We start from the raw sequence: 17,715 nt of genomic DNA on the forward strand, positions 1-17,715 counted from the left end.
AACTTACCTCTATACTCTAGATCCCGAGCAGGGTTTGCCACTGCTGTATTGCAGGGGATCCTAACTACACCATAATTCTTCTTCCTCCTCCCCTAGTTTGGCTATGGTATTCTACCCATTTGTTAGGACTGCAGATGCATCCTTGAAGGACATAGTACAGTTTTGTACCTACCATAAATGTAGATGTCCGAACAGGATAGCATCTGCAGTCAGGATTACCCACCCTCCTTCCCCTCTGTGGTACTCCTAGGGTATATACCCTCCTAATAGCTAGCTGGGGGGGGATCTCTTATGGTGTATTTGTTTGTATATATGTACATACATGCTTATTTTTTGTGTTTGCCTACTATTTTTATTGGAAACATTGGCATTTACCCAAAATTTAGTTTTCCAAGAGGGCAACTGGCATCTGGGGCAAGAAACACTGAGGAAAATGGCGTCGGCTGATGCCTTTATACCCGAAGACCAGCAGAGATGACGTCAGGTGAAGTGCGACACCAGCCGAGGCCAGACCCAGACTTTGGAATCCGGCCGACCGAAGGGCTGCCTGACGACAGGACAACCCATTTGATAGGACTGCAGATGCTATCCTGTTCGGACATCTACATTTATGGTAGGTACAAAACTGTACTTTTCTCTGTATTACCCTTTGGTCTATCCACTGATATAAGGATATTTACAAAGTACATAGCTTTGCAGACTGTAATGTGTGTTTACATTTTTAAGAGATCTCCTACACAGATAAGGATTCACGGAGAATATACAGATGTCTTGCCTGACTAATTCTCACAGGATTGTTTTCCCTGGGGTATCTCTAGGACACCTCAGTTCTAAGAGCTTTTCTTCTACAGGAAGATGTAGATCTGAATCTAGACCTGTTCCTGATTTTTTTCTAGTTAGAGTACTGTCTCAGATAAACGGATAACTTGAGACTGCATCATGAATACTTCCCATTTATCACTTGATAATTAGTTAATTGCTGTCCTTTAGATCATTTGGTTTCTGCTCTAGCCTCATGATGGCACCGATACATTGTCTTAGGAACTGATATTAGAGTTGTCAGGGAGATTCTCGTGGGAGTTAAGGTTTGATGTAGGCGCAGTGTGGAGTTTTATGAAAATGGGAATGTAGCTATGTAGGACCTCAAGAATGCTCTGTTCTTTATACCTGTAATGTGTTTGTAGAGTGTCAAGTTTTGATGTGACACATGGTGTTACCTGTTTGGACATAATGAACATCAGGGTGTTGCGACACCAGGAAAGTATAGTAGGAAATAAAAACCTAACAATTTCTAATTTTCAGGGTTGGTCTTCAGAACAACAGAGTTGGCATGTTAGAGTCAGAGGGCTGAAAAATGCTGCACAGTCTGTGTAGCTTCATGAAATTCCATTCAATTTTTCAGGTTATTTGTTTTATTGTTGTTATTAGTAAACTGGATATGTGAATGCATGCTCTTTTATGAACTCTCTTTTTTCCGGCTAGGACAATAAACAATGTGAACATTAGTAAGGATATTTTTAAATATAAAAGAGGGTGTAAGTTGTACATTTTATCGAAGTCAGGTTTATCCAAAAAAAAAAGATTTTGTGGATTGTGATTTTTTTTTTTAATATATTGCTACTGGTTGTTGTAAAACCATATATAAAGGGAATACTGTGAGAAAATTCAAAGTTAAAATGCTTGATCACATCAATGGGATTTACTGTGAACTACTGCATATCCCTTAGTCGAGACTCAAAACATTGTTACTGTAGTAACTGCACCACATTAAATTGTGACCTTCAGAAATTTGCTGTACGAACAGCACAAAACAGTAAAAGATGGATGCTTTTGCAAGGGGGTGCACCACTCAGTGTGGAAACTCTAACCCTTGATTTCCATATATACTACCTCTGGGAGTTCTCAATCTGGGGAAAAAGGAAATGTTTGTATAAACATGAAACTCAGTTCTCCTTCTTTAAATTGCATGACCTTTTCAAAATTATACTGCACTGCTGACAGAATTGTGCAGCTGTAATAAATGATGGCAGCATGCAATAATAACTTTTTTATACAGATCTCATTATGTAGTGAAAGAGATGGATTAAACCAGATCCTAAGAAATGTTATTGCTTGAACCAGTTTCAGTTGCCCAGCTGTCACAGTTGTTGAGATCCCAGTTGTCACTGCACACTCCATTAAGTTTGTCAGTATCAAGGTTGCAATGTCAAATTAAGCTCAAAACAATTGTGAAAGATGAATTATTAAAGCACCAACTTTGTGTTTGTGTGTGAGACTACTGTTATGTATACCAGTCGTTAGGTACAGCTTGGTGTAATAAAGTGTCATGAGCATCAACTCACACATCTGTACTGAACTATATAGTTTAATTGTGTAGTTAATGCAGGGCATATTTCATTTTGTTATTGTTAGCACATTTTTTACTGTTTTTGAGTTAACTTTTATTTTATTTTACTTGTGTAAGTTAACTGATTGACTCATTGCTAAAATGGCTTGTTGAACAGACCTAAGGAGGTGAATTTGATATAATTCAGAGTAGCCAATCAAACTGTCTGATTTTGGCAGATGGAAATAAACTGGAGTAACCCCCCCCCCCCCCCCCATGAGAAAACCTATACAGACGCAGGGAGAACAGTTCCACATAAACAAATAGGAGGTCAGGATTTGAACCTATGCTATGAGACATAAAGGTACTTGGCCGTTCTACTACTCATTTTAAATGGATTTGTTTTCTCTTCACAGTCTTTTGATTAGTTCTGTTACACCAGCTATATTTAAGCCTATGTTTTATAAAAAAAAAAATTCTAAACCTTGTTCCTTTTTTGGGGGTCTTCCTAGATGGTTTCCGTGGTGATTTGTTTCTGACCGTGAAGCTTCTGATGCCGGGTGTTGTTAAGGCTGTTTACAACCTGAATGATAAGCAGATCTTAAAGCTTTTCAGTCGGATATTTAACTGCAGCCAGGAGGATATGGTCAGAGACTTGGAACAGGTAATGTATCCTACTGACAAATTACCGTATTTTTGCTGCTTATTTTTGACCACTCAAGTGAAAGTTGCACCATCCTACAGATAGCTATTAAGGGAAGTTGGGTTGGTTAAAATGCTGGAATTGTAGGAGTTTCATCAGTTTATCCTGTATTTGCTTAATGTCAAAAAAAAACTAGAAGGAAATGCATTTTTAAGTCAGTGAGTAGAAAGTGCTGTATGACTTTAGGAGTGTAAATGGCATTCTGTGTAGGATTACTCTTGAGAAGTCTAGAAGAGACAGATTTGCAGCAGTATTTCTAGTGCCTAGTCTAGCAGGGTTGGGAAAGAGTGTGAATGTGGATAGTTTACTGGGTGTTTGTTATCCTGGTGAAGAGGAAGGACATAAGAAGATGGCATTCATTTTGTTATTTGTTGGAGAGCAAGGATTTGTGTGTGTATATTCGTCTGAATGAAAGAAGGAATAGAGGTGTCCAAGCCAAATTGTTAGATGATATTGTTTCACTTGGGCTTTTGAACTTAAGGAGAAACATGCCATAGCGACTGACCCATCTGTATGTGATCCAAGAAATGGGGCTTGGGAACCAGATTCCTGGTCATCAGCTGTGTTTGTGGCATGAGATGTGAAAGATGAATGGAGACCAGCCTTACACTGGATTACATCAGGCATCTTAAAAGAAAGGCTGCAGCATGACACGGCCTATTTCAGCAGCAGTATAGAAATGTAGAATTCTTGCAAACACTGGCAGCTTAACTGATTTAAATCCCAGTCAGTTTGGGTTTATGAAGAGCAGGCAATGCACCCATAACCTTGTAAACTTATTTGAAAAAGTTACAGAGGCTGTGGTCTATGGTCACCCCATACACACTGCTTACCTTAATTTGGCCAAGGCTTTTCACACTATCCTCATGCTGGTGTTATTGAAAAATTAGACAAACGTGATGTAAATTTGTGCATTTTCTGATAGATTGTAAATTGGCTGTACAACAGATCCCAAGTTGTGAAAGTTGCTGGTACCCTCTCCAAATGTAAAATGGTTAACTGGCAAGGTACCACAGGGATCAGCGCTGGCATTTATTTTGCAGATCTGTAAGCCACTATCCAAGAAGTGTGGTGGACCAAGTTTACTGATGACTGCAAGTTGCACACTGTTATCTGCTGATATGAAACTGCTCCCCTCGGCAGGAATAATGTGTTAAAGCAGTGTTAAGCTCAATACAAAATATTGCAGCATAATACCTTTCTGCAAAAATGGGAATGTCTTTAAGATTAAATAAATTCATCCTACTACTATATTCTTCCTTTATCAGACCCATCATCAAATATAATGCCCCCTTTGTATGTAGAAATCCAAGCATGTTGCTCTACTGAAAGGCCTTACAAGTTTTAACCAAGAAATATGAAGGTCTTGAATCTGTCGATATATGAAAACAACTTGTAGACTACTGGCTGCTGTGCTGTGACTTGTCTTACATTTTGAGCAGTCCCAATCTTATCTGACCTCCTGTTTCTTTCCGAAACCACTGGATGTACAAACACCTGCACATAAGTCCATGCCAACAAATAAGACTTGCTGCAGGCAAAATGTTCTAATTCAGTGACTCCTGGCCTATGGAATAACCTGCCACTACAGGTCAAGCAGCGTACTACATTGTCTACCATTTAAGGCTAATCTTGACAATTGGAGGGGTAGACACAAAGTTAAACGAGGGTTATCATGCATAAGTTTATGCCTTTGATTTGGCAGGTGAGCACTATTAAATGCATGTAAAGGATGGCAAGAACTTTTAAGGGTGTGTATGTCTAGGCATCTTTTGGTTCCTGTGATCCCTTGCCTGCTGTTGTTCCCACGTTCCTGTTTTCCTAATCCCTACATGGAGAAGCATCTTAGAATGTACACTTGGAAAAGGTGGGTGTGGGAAGAGAAAAAAGTGGGAATGAAATCTTTCAACTGGCTCAGGGTTTGATTCAGGCTAATTCTTTTTGTAGAGTTGAGTAGTTTCCTGTAAAAGAAAGAAGGATAACTTCTTTCCTGAAGAGATTCAAGATTCTGAATCTGAACAGGAAGATGCAGGGACTGATTCATGGATTTGTCGTCAGATTTCTGATTCAGACTCCAAGAATAGCTCACTTTCTGATTCTCCCTGTGGGGGTTTCTCTTTCTCTGAGAGTATTGCTAGAATGTCCCAGTGTTCTCAGCAAGAGAACATCCCAGTCCCTCAGAAAACTCTATGAGTTGTCCCAGAAGGATTTTTCAGAACCTACACCTATTCTTCCTCTCCTGTTTGCTTTAGAGGATGTGTGTCTTAATGCCTGCAGTTTTCCCTGATAGTCAGCCAGCTGTCCCTAAAAAGGCAGACAAGATGTATAAAGTTCCTGAGTCTTTTAAATTTGTATACACTATTCACAAACCTGATCCAGCAGCTATAGCCTTAGGTGATTCCTTTGCTGCTAAGCACTTAGTTAACTCCAATCCTACTCTTTTTAGTAAGGATGGGAAAAATTATTAATGGGTATGTAGGGGAAAAGTGGATACTTCTGTAACTTTGCATTTTAGAATTGTCAGGCTCATATGTTAAAGGTTATTCTGACATATTATGAAAGTATAAGGAATGCTTTATATACAGTTTCTTCTTGTGAAGAAAAATCTGCTTTAAATAACTTAGTTTCTTCTGTTGCACAGGACACTACTCATTGTTTATAGTGTTGAGACTTCTTCCAGGGCTATGGCCAGTGATACAGTTTTAAGGAGATGTGCATGGCTGCACTCTCAGAACCTCTCAGATGATGTAAAAAAATTAGATTTTAAATTCTCCATTGGATAGGGATTTTAGTGTTTGGCAGAATTAGCATTTGGCTGCTGCTGCTACTGAGGTGATCAAAAAGTGTGATGAAAGACAAGCCAGTCCACAGAATCTCTAACCCTCCTTTTCCAAATTGTCCAAGGGATTTTCTTTCTCCTCATCCTATCTTCAGCAAAGAAAAAAAAAAAAAAAAAACAGAATAAACAGTCTTAATAGAATTCATGTAAATGGACATTTAATAAAAGGAGGCAAGGAGGATCTAAAAAAGAAGTCCCAAACCTCCCAAAACCAAGGACATTCCAACAAGTCTGAATGACTGCTCAAGACCTTGTGACCCCCTCCAACATGGCCCTTTGTTTTTTCCAGAAAGTCTGAGTCTTCATTTTCCTGTTTGACAACAGATGATCAGGCTTACAAATGGCGGTGGGAGGAAATTACTACTTTCCAAGGAGTCATCGCTCATCCTGCAGGTCAGACCTTCACCTGTTCTTCATCACAACTTGTTGTCGCTTCTTCCTCTTTCAAGTTTCCTGGTAACACTAGATTTAAAAGATGCTTATCATCATCACATTCCGTTCCGAGATTCTAAGTTTTAGACCCTTAGCTGTCAACGTTTATGTGTTCGACAAGCTAAGTGGTTGATGACATAATATAGAACCCTTCACAGTACAGCCTCAGTCTTTAGCCATCCTACATTCCATCAGAGTAAAACTGTGTGGCAGATAAGTTGAGCTGGAGCAGGGCAGACCCTCAGAAATGGAAACTAGATCCAGGTGTCTTCCAAGATTTGATCCATCTGTGGGGAGTTCCTGAAGTGGACCTCTTTGCCTCCTGTCTGAACGATCAACTGGCAAGATTCTGCTCTAGGACTCCATGCTCGAAGGCCTGGGAGAAAGATGAATTTTCTTTTCTTTAGTCATGAATGTTCCTGTATGTCTTTCTGCCCCTTCCTCTACTATCCAAGGTAATATGAAGATCCAGAAGCAATCCCCCAAGATCATTGTGGAGGCTCTCTTCTGGCCCAGGCAACCGTGATTCTCCCTTCTATTGGAAATGGCCAGGTGCAATTACCACAAGCTTCCTCACAGAATGGATTTACTCACACAAGAACAGGGGTGTTTGACACACCCAACATCAGTTCTTCAATTGACTGCCTGGATTATAAAGCTTTCTACTAGGAAATCATATATTAGCAAATGGAAAAAGTTTGCTAGTTGGTGTCAACAGCATAACCAGTACCCATTCAGTGCTAGTTGTTCTCTGGTTTTATAATATTTGGTTGAGTTGCTGTGCTATGGCCTTTCTTATTCCTCTATCAAGGTTCATTTGTCATCCTTTTCTGCATGTCTGCCCATGGATCGTCCTCTTCCAAGGCAGTCGCATGTCAAAATGTTCTTGAAAGGGGTTTTGCATAACAGGCCTCCTATTAAAGTGATGATCCCTCCTTGGGATCTTAATTTTGTGTTATAGAAGTTAGTACTTGCTTCCTTTGAATCAGCTAATATGACTGATGTGAGGTTATTAACATGGAAAACAGTTACTGATTGCTCTGACCTCTGCAAGAAGGGTATCCGAATTGAAAGTTCTTCTTTTATGCATTAAGTTGTGACCGAGTTTACTTTAAACCAAACTAAACATGAGGGAGAACAGATACTCCATCCCTTGGATGTCCACAGGCAACTTGGGTACTATTTTGACAGAACGAAATGTTTCAGATCTTTGGATCAATTGTTCATTTCAGGTAAGAAGAAGGGACAACCTCTGTCAAAACGGACTTTTTCCAAATGCCTGTCTAAGGCTATTACTTTTTGTTATGCTCATCATGCCAAATTAATTCTGGGCAGGATCATTGCCCTCTCTACAAGGACCTTGACTTCTTCTCTGGCTTTTTTGAAAGAGTTGTATTCTAGAAGCTACTACTTTGGTATCTGTATGTAGTTTTGCAAAGCAATATAAGCTTGATCACAGGAAAGCTCTGAAAGGCTTTATGCCCAAACATGTCATGTTAAGTTGTCTATCTCGCCTTCATTCTTGCTGGATGGGTTCGGAGCCGATCCTTGGCTCCGACTCGGCCACTTTAAAAGCTCGAGAGCTAGTTCCACCGGCTCGAGGCTCCCCTATATCCCACAATGCTAGGCGGTAACTCCTCAGATCTCATTTGCCGCTACAGCGATCGAGGTGCTTTTTCAACCGGCTCGTCAGGTTAGTTGAAATATTGAGTTGTATCTTAGATAGACCCCCTTTTTAAGTTAGCTTTCCCCATAGTTTTCAAAGTTAAGTAGTTTACTCCCCTTCATAGCCAAGTTTCCCCAGTTTTTTTTCCCAAACTTGCTAATTTTATTCCCTTTGGCTTTAGGCCCATTCCCTCCCTACCTTAGTAGTTGGAGTGGCTGTGTTTTGTAGGGTCTTAATTTTCAGTTAATTACTAATTTTTAATTTAAAAATATTACAAGTGTAATCAGTGTGTGTGTGTGTGTGTTTGTGGTTACACTTTGACTTCTTTTTTGGACATGTCCAAAGAATCGAAGGTCTCAGGCTTCAAGAAGTGTGACTCGTGCTGTCAGAAGATGTCTCTGACAGACGGTCACACTTCTTGTGTATACTGCCTGGGGCCTTTGCACCTGCAGGACTCATGTGCTATTTGCCATGGCTTCAGCCCTAGAGTCCTGCAGGAGCGCAAAAATAAACTCATTTTAAGGGGTTTATTGAAGCCTGAGGGTCCCTCGACTCAATCCTCGGGGAAACCCTCTAAGCCTTCCAGACCTTCGGCTCCAGTCTCTGAGCCGTCTTCTGGGGGTCCAAAGGCTGTTCGAACATCGGCTCCGGCCGGAGCCAATGAATCTCGAACGCATGCCCCTACTATTTCCTCGGCTCTGGCCGGAGCCGAGGAAGACATAATTGAGTCGGCTCCGATCAAATTGTCGGAACCGACATCCAGAAAAAGGTCCCGATCTCCATCTATCGGCTCCGTTCATTCAGCTCCAGCATCACGTTTGCTGTCTGAACGGAGCCATAGATCTCACTCCTCTAGGTCTTCCAGACTATCGGATCATGACCTTCAGAGAGTAGTGAGTCGACTTCTTAAGTCCGAGGCACTGGCCTAGATGCTTCAAAGTCCGACTCAACAGTCGAGAACTATTCCCATTACTCAAAATGTTCCTCCTCTGACTCTTCTGAGTTCGGAGCCGGGGCGGCTCGGACCCGAGACTGTGGTGGCATCGGAACCGATACCTTTGTCTTCGGTGCCGTCGTCTGCTCCGATGTCTTCCTTAGAAGAATTATGGCGCCGGACTTCCCTCGTCGGCTCCGAGGGGGCGAGTGGCATCGGACCCTTGTCCGACCCCGCTCTCCCTCTCGGTGCTTCGGCGCTGGTGAGTTCGGCTCCGACATCGGCCTCGGAGCCATCACTGTCGGTGCCGGGGGAGGTCTTCAGCTTTTCGGAGCGGAGACCTCCGGCTCTGCCTGACAGGGGTGCCTTCGAGGTCATGAGGAGCGTGTTAGAACCAGGTTCAACTCCACAGTCGGCTCCTTCCTCCCCTCCCTCCACGGTGCCTCCGGTGATTTCTACTCACTCTCTCATCCCTGACCGTAGAGAGCCAGCTCCTCAAGTTTCCCCAGTGGGGATCTCCTCCTCTTCCGAGGCCTCTCCTGACCCTTCAGGAGAGCCCCCTAGGAAGAGGCAGTGCAAGAGGAAGCACATTGACTCCCCTGAGTCTGTCACCTCTGACGCTGATTTAGAGGATTCTGAAGGTTTCCCTCGTTCCCCCTCTGAAGATGTCTCCTTTGCAGACATCCTCGAAATCTTAAAACAGAGGGGGAATTGGCCAGCCCTCAACCCTTCAGAGGATGAATCGGTGTATCTTGAGGCGTTTGGCTCTCGCCCTTCCACCTCCTGGGTGTCCCCTCCCTTTGACCCCCTTATGCAAGTGGTGGCAAAGAAGGCCTGGGCGGCTCCTGACTCAGTGGAACCCACCCCCAGGAGACCATCAAAATTTATCACTGCCCCCAAGGACAAGGAATTTTTAACCAAAGGCGTCTCTGTTGATGCTATGGTGGTGGCTGCAGCCACCAAGAAGGAGTTAGCTGATCCTTCGGTGCCTGTTCATCCTCCTAACAAGGAGTCTAGGTCGATGGACAGGTACGGGAAGCGGATGTTCTCGTCAGCGACCTTTACTATGCGCTCGCTGAATTACCTGTGTCATTTCACTCGTCTTCAGAGGGATTTGCTCAAGGAAGCGAGTGGCAGGTACAGGTGTAGCCTTGCATCGGCACGCCTGGATGCGGCTATGTAACTTTGCGGACCCTTTCAAGGCGTCCTTCACTAATTCCCCCTTTGATGGATCATCCCTTTTTGGTCCTCAAGTGAAGGAAACCCTGACTAGGTGCGAGACTGATGGCAAAACTCTCTCTGCCGTCGGAGTCCATTTTTCTGCTCCTTCTAGGCCTTACCCCAAAGGCCAGAAAGGGAGAAAGATGTGGTTCCGCAAACAATCTCAGGGAGATTTGTCTGACGCACAGAGTCGATTCCCCTCTAGAGGCAGAAGGGGGAACAATAATGGTAGACGCCGTCCTAGAGGCAGAGGGGGCCAGCAGAATCAGGGCAGTCGAGAATCCTTTTCCGACAAGCCCTTTCAGCATCCCTGAGGTGTTGCCCGACTGTCCACCTTCGGAGGCAGTCGGGAAGATGTGCTGTACCCAGAAGCCTGGCTATCCCTAACTCAAGACAAGTGGGTACAGTCTATCATTTCCGAAGGCTACAGAATCCCATTCCTTTTCATTCCGAAGCAATCCAAAAAATCCCTTCCAGACGTTCCACCCAGTCAAAGGGAGCAAGCAGCATTCGAAATTTCAAAGCTGCTCGCAAAAAGAGCCATTCAACCAGTTCCAGCAGACCAAATAGGATCCGGAATCTACTCCAAATTCTTTTTGGTTCCAAAGAAAACAGGGGACTGGAGACCCATTTTGGATCTCAGCAACTTGAACAAGTTTGTCAAGAAAACAAAGTGGTCACGCTGCAGTCCATTCTACCCCTTTTGGGGCGGGACAACTGGATGTGCTCGATAGATCTACAGGATGCGTACTATCACATGAGAATGAGTCGACGCTCCAGGAGATTCCTCCGCTTCAGGCTGGGAACCAGTCATTTCCAATTCAGAGCCCTGCCCTTTGGTCTCACTACAGCCCCCCGAGTGTTTACCAAATGCATGGCAGTGGTCACCTCTCATCTGAGACGACAAGGATTCCAGGTGTTTCCTTATTTAGACGACTGGCTCCTTACAGCCCCCACCAAGCATCTTTTGCTTCTTGCCAGGGACTACACCTTTCACACATGTCAGACACTAGGCATTTCAATAAATTACGAAAAGTCTGTCTTGTCGTGTTATTACCTTTTATAGGCGCTAATCTAGACACAGTCAACATGTCAGCCAGACTCACAGAGCAGAGAATAGCAGACATACACAGACAGGTCTCTCTTGTCTTGCAGAGCAACAAAGTCAAAGCCAGATTGATCCTGAAGGTTTTAGGGATTATGGCGGCGGCCATCCCTTTTCTACCATTAGCTCGTTTCCATATGAGAATTTTACAATGGATGCTCTTCACACAATGGTCTTTCCAACGACTTCCAATGTCCCATCCTATTCGGATAACTCAATCGTGCAAGAATCATCTCTCTTGGTGGATCACATCTCCCCAGCTCCACCTAGGGAGACCTTTCGTCCCTTCCCCTCCAGTTGCTACAGTGACAACGGACGCCTCCCTGATCAGGTGGGGGGGGGGGCATTACCAGGGCAGGATGGTCCAAGGCATGTGGCAACCTTTCGAGTGCCACTTGCACATAAATGTCCTAGAGATGAGAGCAGTGCTTCTAGCGTTGCAAGCCTTACAAGACTCTCTTCCCAAGGGAACTATAGCAATTCAGACAGACAATATGTCTGTAGTGTGGTACATCAACAAACAAGGCAGAACCAGATTTACCCCCTATGTCGAGAGGCACTCAGACTGTGGCAATGGGCGATTTCTTCTCAGCGGTTTCTGTTAGCAACGCACATTCCCGGGAAGTCCAATGTGATTGCGGACAAATTGAGCAGAGCTATTCTCATGCCTCACGAGTGGTCTCTGAAGAATTCAGTGTTGGAGAAAGTTTTTCGAAAGTGGGGCCAGCCTTGCTGCGACCTGTTCGCTACACCCCGAAACAGCAAGTGCGACGATTTTTTCACCCTCTTTCCCCATCCAGGCCACCCCAGCAGAGACGCTCTAGTACACGATTGGCCCCGGGGACTTCTGTATGCTTTTCCTCCCTTCCCACTGATATCTCAGCTAATACAGAAAGCCATCGCTCAGAAAGCTTCCATGATCCTCATTGCCCCTTACTGGCCTCGACAGATTTGGTTCCCATTTCTCCACCGTTATCTGTTGGAGCAACCTTGGCATCTGGACCCAGTTCCAGACCTCTTGACCCATCAGTCGGGTCATTTGCACCACTCCCTCCCTTCTCTGAACCTCACAGCGTGGTTCCTCCAATTACAACTCTAGCCAGGCTTCCTCTGATATCTCGCTCAATTAGAGATATTTTGATAGCCTCTCATAAGTCTTCCACTCGGAAGATTTATCATAGCAAGTGGAAACGTTTTTCCTATTGGGCACAGTCAAAGAATATAGATCCTTTCACTGCTTCCATTCAATCAGTTCTAGACTTTCTAGCCGAACTTTTCCACTCAGGTTCGTCCCCGTCTACCATCAAAGTTCAGTTGGCAGCAATATCGAACTTTCATGTTGGAGTCTCAGAGTCCTCCATTATGTCTCACAAACTCTGCAAAGCCTTTTTAAAGGGAGTTTCCTCCTCAAACCACCAATCAGGGATCCTCCTCCTCAATGGGATCTCAACTTGGCTCTGGCGTCCTTAATTCTTCCCCCCTTTGAACCTGCGGCTTCATGTTCAATAAAGTTACTATCTTGGAAAACACTCTTTTTAGTAGCTATCACTTCAGCTAGAAGAGTCTCTGAACTCCATGCTCTGTGTAGTCGACCCCCTTATCTTGTGTTTCATAAGGATAGGGTGTCCTTACATACTAACCCGTCCTTTTTGCCCAAGATAGCTTCACTGGCAAATTTGAATCAAACCATTGAACTTTCCTGTGTTCTTCCCTAATTATTCCAATAGGTCAGAACAAAGGTTACACTTTTTAGATGTTCATCGCCAACTTAGGTACTATTTAGACAGGACCAAACAATTCAGGAAGTCTGATCAACTGTTTGTTTCTTATGCAGAAGGTAGAATGGGCCTTCCAATTTCTAAAGTATCTCTCTCTAGATGGCTTACTTCATTGATTACCCTTGTGTATGAGATCAGACATCAACAATTGCCATCCAAACCCAGGGCTCATTCAACTAGAGCTTTAGCCACTTCTATAGCTTTCCAAGATAGGCTGCCTATTGATTCGATTTGTTCTGCAGCTACTTGGGCTTCTCCCCATACCTTCATTTCTCATTATAAGTTGGACTTGGCCTCTAGAGACCAAGCCAACTTTGGTTCCACTGTACTCAAGGGTCTGTTCCGATAGGCCACCCGGGATAAGGTGCTAGGGACGCGGTCCCATCCAGCAAGAATGAAGGCGAGATAGACAACTTAACATTTAGAAGTTATGCACCTACCATAACGTTCCATGTTAGTTGTCTTCTTCTCGCCTTCTTTCTTGCATCCCACCCTCCTTCCCCCTAGCCTGGACAGACCTAGAGGAGTTTTCTGTGTTCCTTTTATGGATTTTCCTTGCTGGGCTTAGCTTTCAAACGAGATCTGAGGAGTTACCGCCTAGCATTGTGGGATATAGGGGAGCCTCGAGCCAGTGGAACTAGCTCTTGAGTTTTTAAAGTGGCCAAGTCGGAGCCGAGGATCGGCTCCGAACCCATCCAGCAAGAAAGAAGGCGAGAAGAAGACAACTAACATGGAACGTTATGGTAGGTACATAACTTCTAATTTTAGTCAGCTCAAGCTTCTTGACAGTTTTGATATGTGGAAGGTGCCCTGAATCTTTGGAAGCTGGCTGTTACATTCTTGGCAGAATATAACCCATATAGCTAAGGCAACTGCAGCAATTATTTCAGATGTCTACTGTCATGGTAAGTTCAGCTTAGACAGTTGTACTTTATGTACTCATCAGTTCTGTGAAACTCTAGGTAAAGAACCCCAGGAGTTGCTGTGGGACATCAGTAGCATTACTGTCAAGTAGTAGGTGGGAAGCATCTGCAAACTTGTAGGGTTTGAGATGCCAAAGAAGGCTATCTTTGGTGTTAAGAAACTCAAGAACCTTTTCCTGATAAATAGAGAGATCATATCACTTTAAAGGGATCAAGTGCTGGTGCATTACGTAATGGTCTGTTTTGTGTCTCAGTGGTTCAGTAGTTTAAACACTAGAGCTGTTCTTGGAAAAGATCCCAAAAGCAAAGGATGACACATTTGTCTCTTGGATGGAGTTTAAGTAAAACTGTACACCATGCAAGGTAATTTCTGTCAATTCTAGGAAGTCATCTTGTCTTATCAGGAACCTTGATGTAATGATCCCCACTTATGTAGGAGGCAAATAGTAATATAGCAATGGTGATCCAAGGAAGGACATCAAAATGTGATGGCTTATCCTAAGTGATGGGATATTCTGTCAGACACTGGAATAGACTGCCCATACATGTCAAGTAGAGCACCTCTTTGGCCCTCTTCAAAAGGAACCTTGATGACTGGATGGGAAAAAGGAAATTCACCCCAGGGATCACGTCAGTCGCCCTGCTAGACAGGGGTCCAGGGAAGTAAATAGTGTGGGAAGAAATAGCCAGGGAATTGTTATGGCTAGGCTTGTATAGGCCTTAGGGCCGATAGCCTAGTACCAACCCATGAACCTATGAAAGATAGCCATATGTCTGACCAGCATACCAAAGCCAGAGCCCCCTCCTCTTCTGCTGTATGTCCAACGTATGACCTCATCTTGAAGGAGACAAAGGTATATAAGGGGTGTATTAGTATTAATTATGTCAGAACTTTCTTGCCACCAGCCCTCCTACTGAACTGTCACTTCAACTTTGGTCTTTCTCAGCTATTAGATAAATAAATATCCTTGTTTAGGACCCTAGGTAGGTTTCAAGGGTGGCCTAATGGTTAAGGTGTTTGCCTTACAAACACAAGGTGCAGGATTTGAATATCACAAGGGATCATTTTCTAGGCTTAAAATGGCTCACAAGGGCAGTTAGCTTAGTACTAATCTATGAACCTATGACCCTCCCTCTCTCTACTTTTTTATACCTAAAAGAATTATGAATCGCATCAAAGAGAGGAAAATGTGATTGTGGGAGACAGATTCCTCACAGACCATCATTCAAAGTGTCTTTTTTGTTTAGGTGCTGAACATGACTACAGGGATTGTTCTGTTTGACACTGGTTTGTGCCCAAGACTTGGCATAGCCATCTGTCTTCATTAAAAATTTACCTTGAGAAACGAGCCTTAAAGAGCCTGACAAGGTAATTTGATGTCAGCGTCTTCATCTGCTGATGTCCCTCCAGTGCTGAAGAAAAAGTAGTAAAAGTAAAAAAAAAAGCTAAAGCTTGATCAAGTCATACCCTTATGTCAGATCATGTCTTTTGATTAGACCTTGGGCCATCTATTGTTATTGCTTCTATTTCTGTTGCGACCCTGTCGGAATCCGATATGGCACAACTATGTAGTATATTCATCATGTATGACCAGTCGTGCATGTCTGGCGAGAAGGGAGAACCTTGACTTGTTATTTCGGAGAGACCTGACAGCATCCCTCAGCTCTTGGGGAAGAAGATCCAGGTTCCCTCATCAAGGTCTGTCAGGATTTAGAGCCACCTCATTTTGTACATGCAGGTATCACAATTAAGAAGAAACATTATCACCTACAAAGCCCATGTAATCAGACACCTTCTCTCTATTCTGAGTAACTTAAGATTTGAAGTTGTTGTCTTCATTTGCTCTTCAACTTGTGGGACACTGATCCGACTCTGCCGCATTCTGCAGAATCAGATCCATGCTCCAAGCTCCTCCACTACCCATAATGCCCCCTGTCTCCTTCCTCCCTTCAGATCCCATTTGCCACGCTCGTGTAAGCATTGTGATTGGCTACTCCAGGCTGTTTTGGGTAAGTGTGTTTAAGTTAGTGATTTAGATTCTCTTTCTATTTAAAACTCTTTCTTTCTATCTTTTTCCTATTACCTCCCGTTTTGCATTTCACATTGGTTAAAGGGAGTGTGTGAGTGTGTGTTTTTCTGTTTGGGCCTTTCTCTTGGTAAGATGACGGAGACACCCAAACCAGGCTTCCGCAAGTGCATGGAGTGTGGCCATAAGCTTTCCCCAGCTGATGGCTACACTGTGTGTGTTGTTTGTCTAGGGTTGTCCATCTTGATTCCTCCTGGAGGTTCGGCTCTGGCTCTCCCGTAGATCCAGAGGATTATAGACCAGACCATAGCCCCAACTCAGGAGGTTCGTTCTCCTTCTGCCTTTGACGTAGTGGAGACGGTTCTCTCATTCACATTGAGACCCTTGATGATCTCGTCCTCGGAATTCGCCCTGGCTCCCTGTGTTTGTGGTCTGGATTCCACCAGCCTGCCATCTCAGGGACAGCCTGCTGCTTCTCCACCCCAGGGAGCTCCCACAAGGGAACAGCTAGACGATTTCAAGTCCTCGAAAATGCACGTGTAAAAGGAGGCACTTAGACCCTGCAGGAGTCTCTCATGGAGGACACCGACTTGGAGGAAGGGGAGGATTTCCCCTGATCACCCCCAGAGGATGTCTCATTTGGAGACATCATGGAGAGCTTGCGGCAGCGCAAGGGGGTGGTCTGTCCAAAAACACAACCTTGATAAGTCAGTGTTCCTGGAGGTGTTTGGCGCATTACCCTCTACTTCCTGGGTGTCCCTTCCTGCAGATCCTCTAGTGGATCTTGGTGCATCTCAGGCATGAAGGGAGCCCAACACAGTGAAGCCTATCCCCAAACCCCCTAATAAGGTCCTCAGTGCCCCTACCAACAAACCACACTGGTCTAATGTCGATGCCATGGTGGTGGTGGTGGCCACCAAGAAGGAGCTCACACAGGAGAGCTTCACTGTCCATCCGCTGGACTGAGAGTCTAGGACCTTGGGCCGTTATGTGATGCAGGCCTATGCTTCAGCAATGTTCTCGGTACATGCGCTGAACTACATAGCATACTTTATTAGGCTTCAACGAGACTTAGTGAAGGAGGTTGCAGTGTCTACCCCAGGGTACATGTCGGCAGAGTATAAGGAAGGTTTTCTCCTCTTGAATGGCCACCCTCTTCTCCATTGCCAATACCTCTATGCGGCTTCTCTATCATGCTACTGAGGACGCCGCCAGAGCTGGAGGAGCAGGTGTTGCCATCAGGTGTCACACCTGGGTTCGACTTTGTACCTTCTCGGAGCCCTTCAAGGCGTCATTTACAAATGCCCCGTACAATGGTTCCACTCTCTTTATAAAGACAGTACACAGTACACTGGTCCAAAGCGAGAAGGATGGGAAGACTGTCTGCTGTCAGAATCGGTTTCTCAACCCCCCAATGATCCTTCTCCAGGAATCAGTGGAGGGTGAAGAAGATGTGGTTCTGGAAGTCTCAGGGTTATTTCCAGGATGCTCAGGACCTGGGCTTCCCCCAGAGGCAGAGAGGGGATTCATCAGATGCTGCCCTCATGGCAGAGGGTGCCCAAGGAACCAAGGGTCTCAGGACTCGTTCTCAGACAGGCCCACGCAACAGCCCTGAAGAGTTGCCTGTCTACTCATCTCTGGAGGCAGTCGGGGGTCGACTGTTGCTACACCCAATAGACTGGGAGTCTATCACAGATGATCAGTGGGTGTTGCGAATCATATCCAGAGGATACTCAATTCCCTTCCTGTGAAGGCCAGTTC

The 17,715-nt window shown here is 44.4% G+C and overlaps 1 protein-coding gene across 1 annotated transcript in view; it reads left to right on the forward strand.

Moving 5' to 3' along the window:
• LIG3 (DNA ligase 3) overlaps window positions 1–17,715 on the forward strand; it is a 1,243,614-nt gene that overhangs the window by 113,671 nt on the left and 1,112,228 nt on the right. The window contains exon 6 of the mRNA XM_044058542.1: window positions 2,839–2,990. Within this exon, the coding sequence (XP_043914477.1) occupies window positions 2,839–2,990 (152 nt within the window). The remainder of the gene's footprint in view (window positions 1–2,838; window positions 2,991–17,715) is intronic.

Source organism: Protopterus annectens, chromosome 16.part0, assembly GCF_019279795.1.
Source record: "Protopterus annectens isolate FY-2018-M chromosome 16.part0, PAN1.0, whole genome shotgun sequence".
NCBI lineage: Eukaryota > Metazoa > Chordata > Ceratodontiformes > Protopteridae > Protopterus > Protopterus annectens.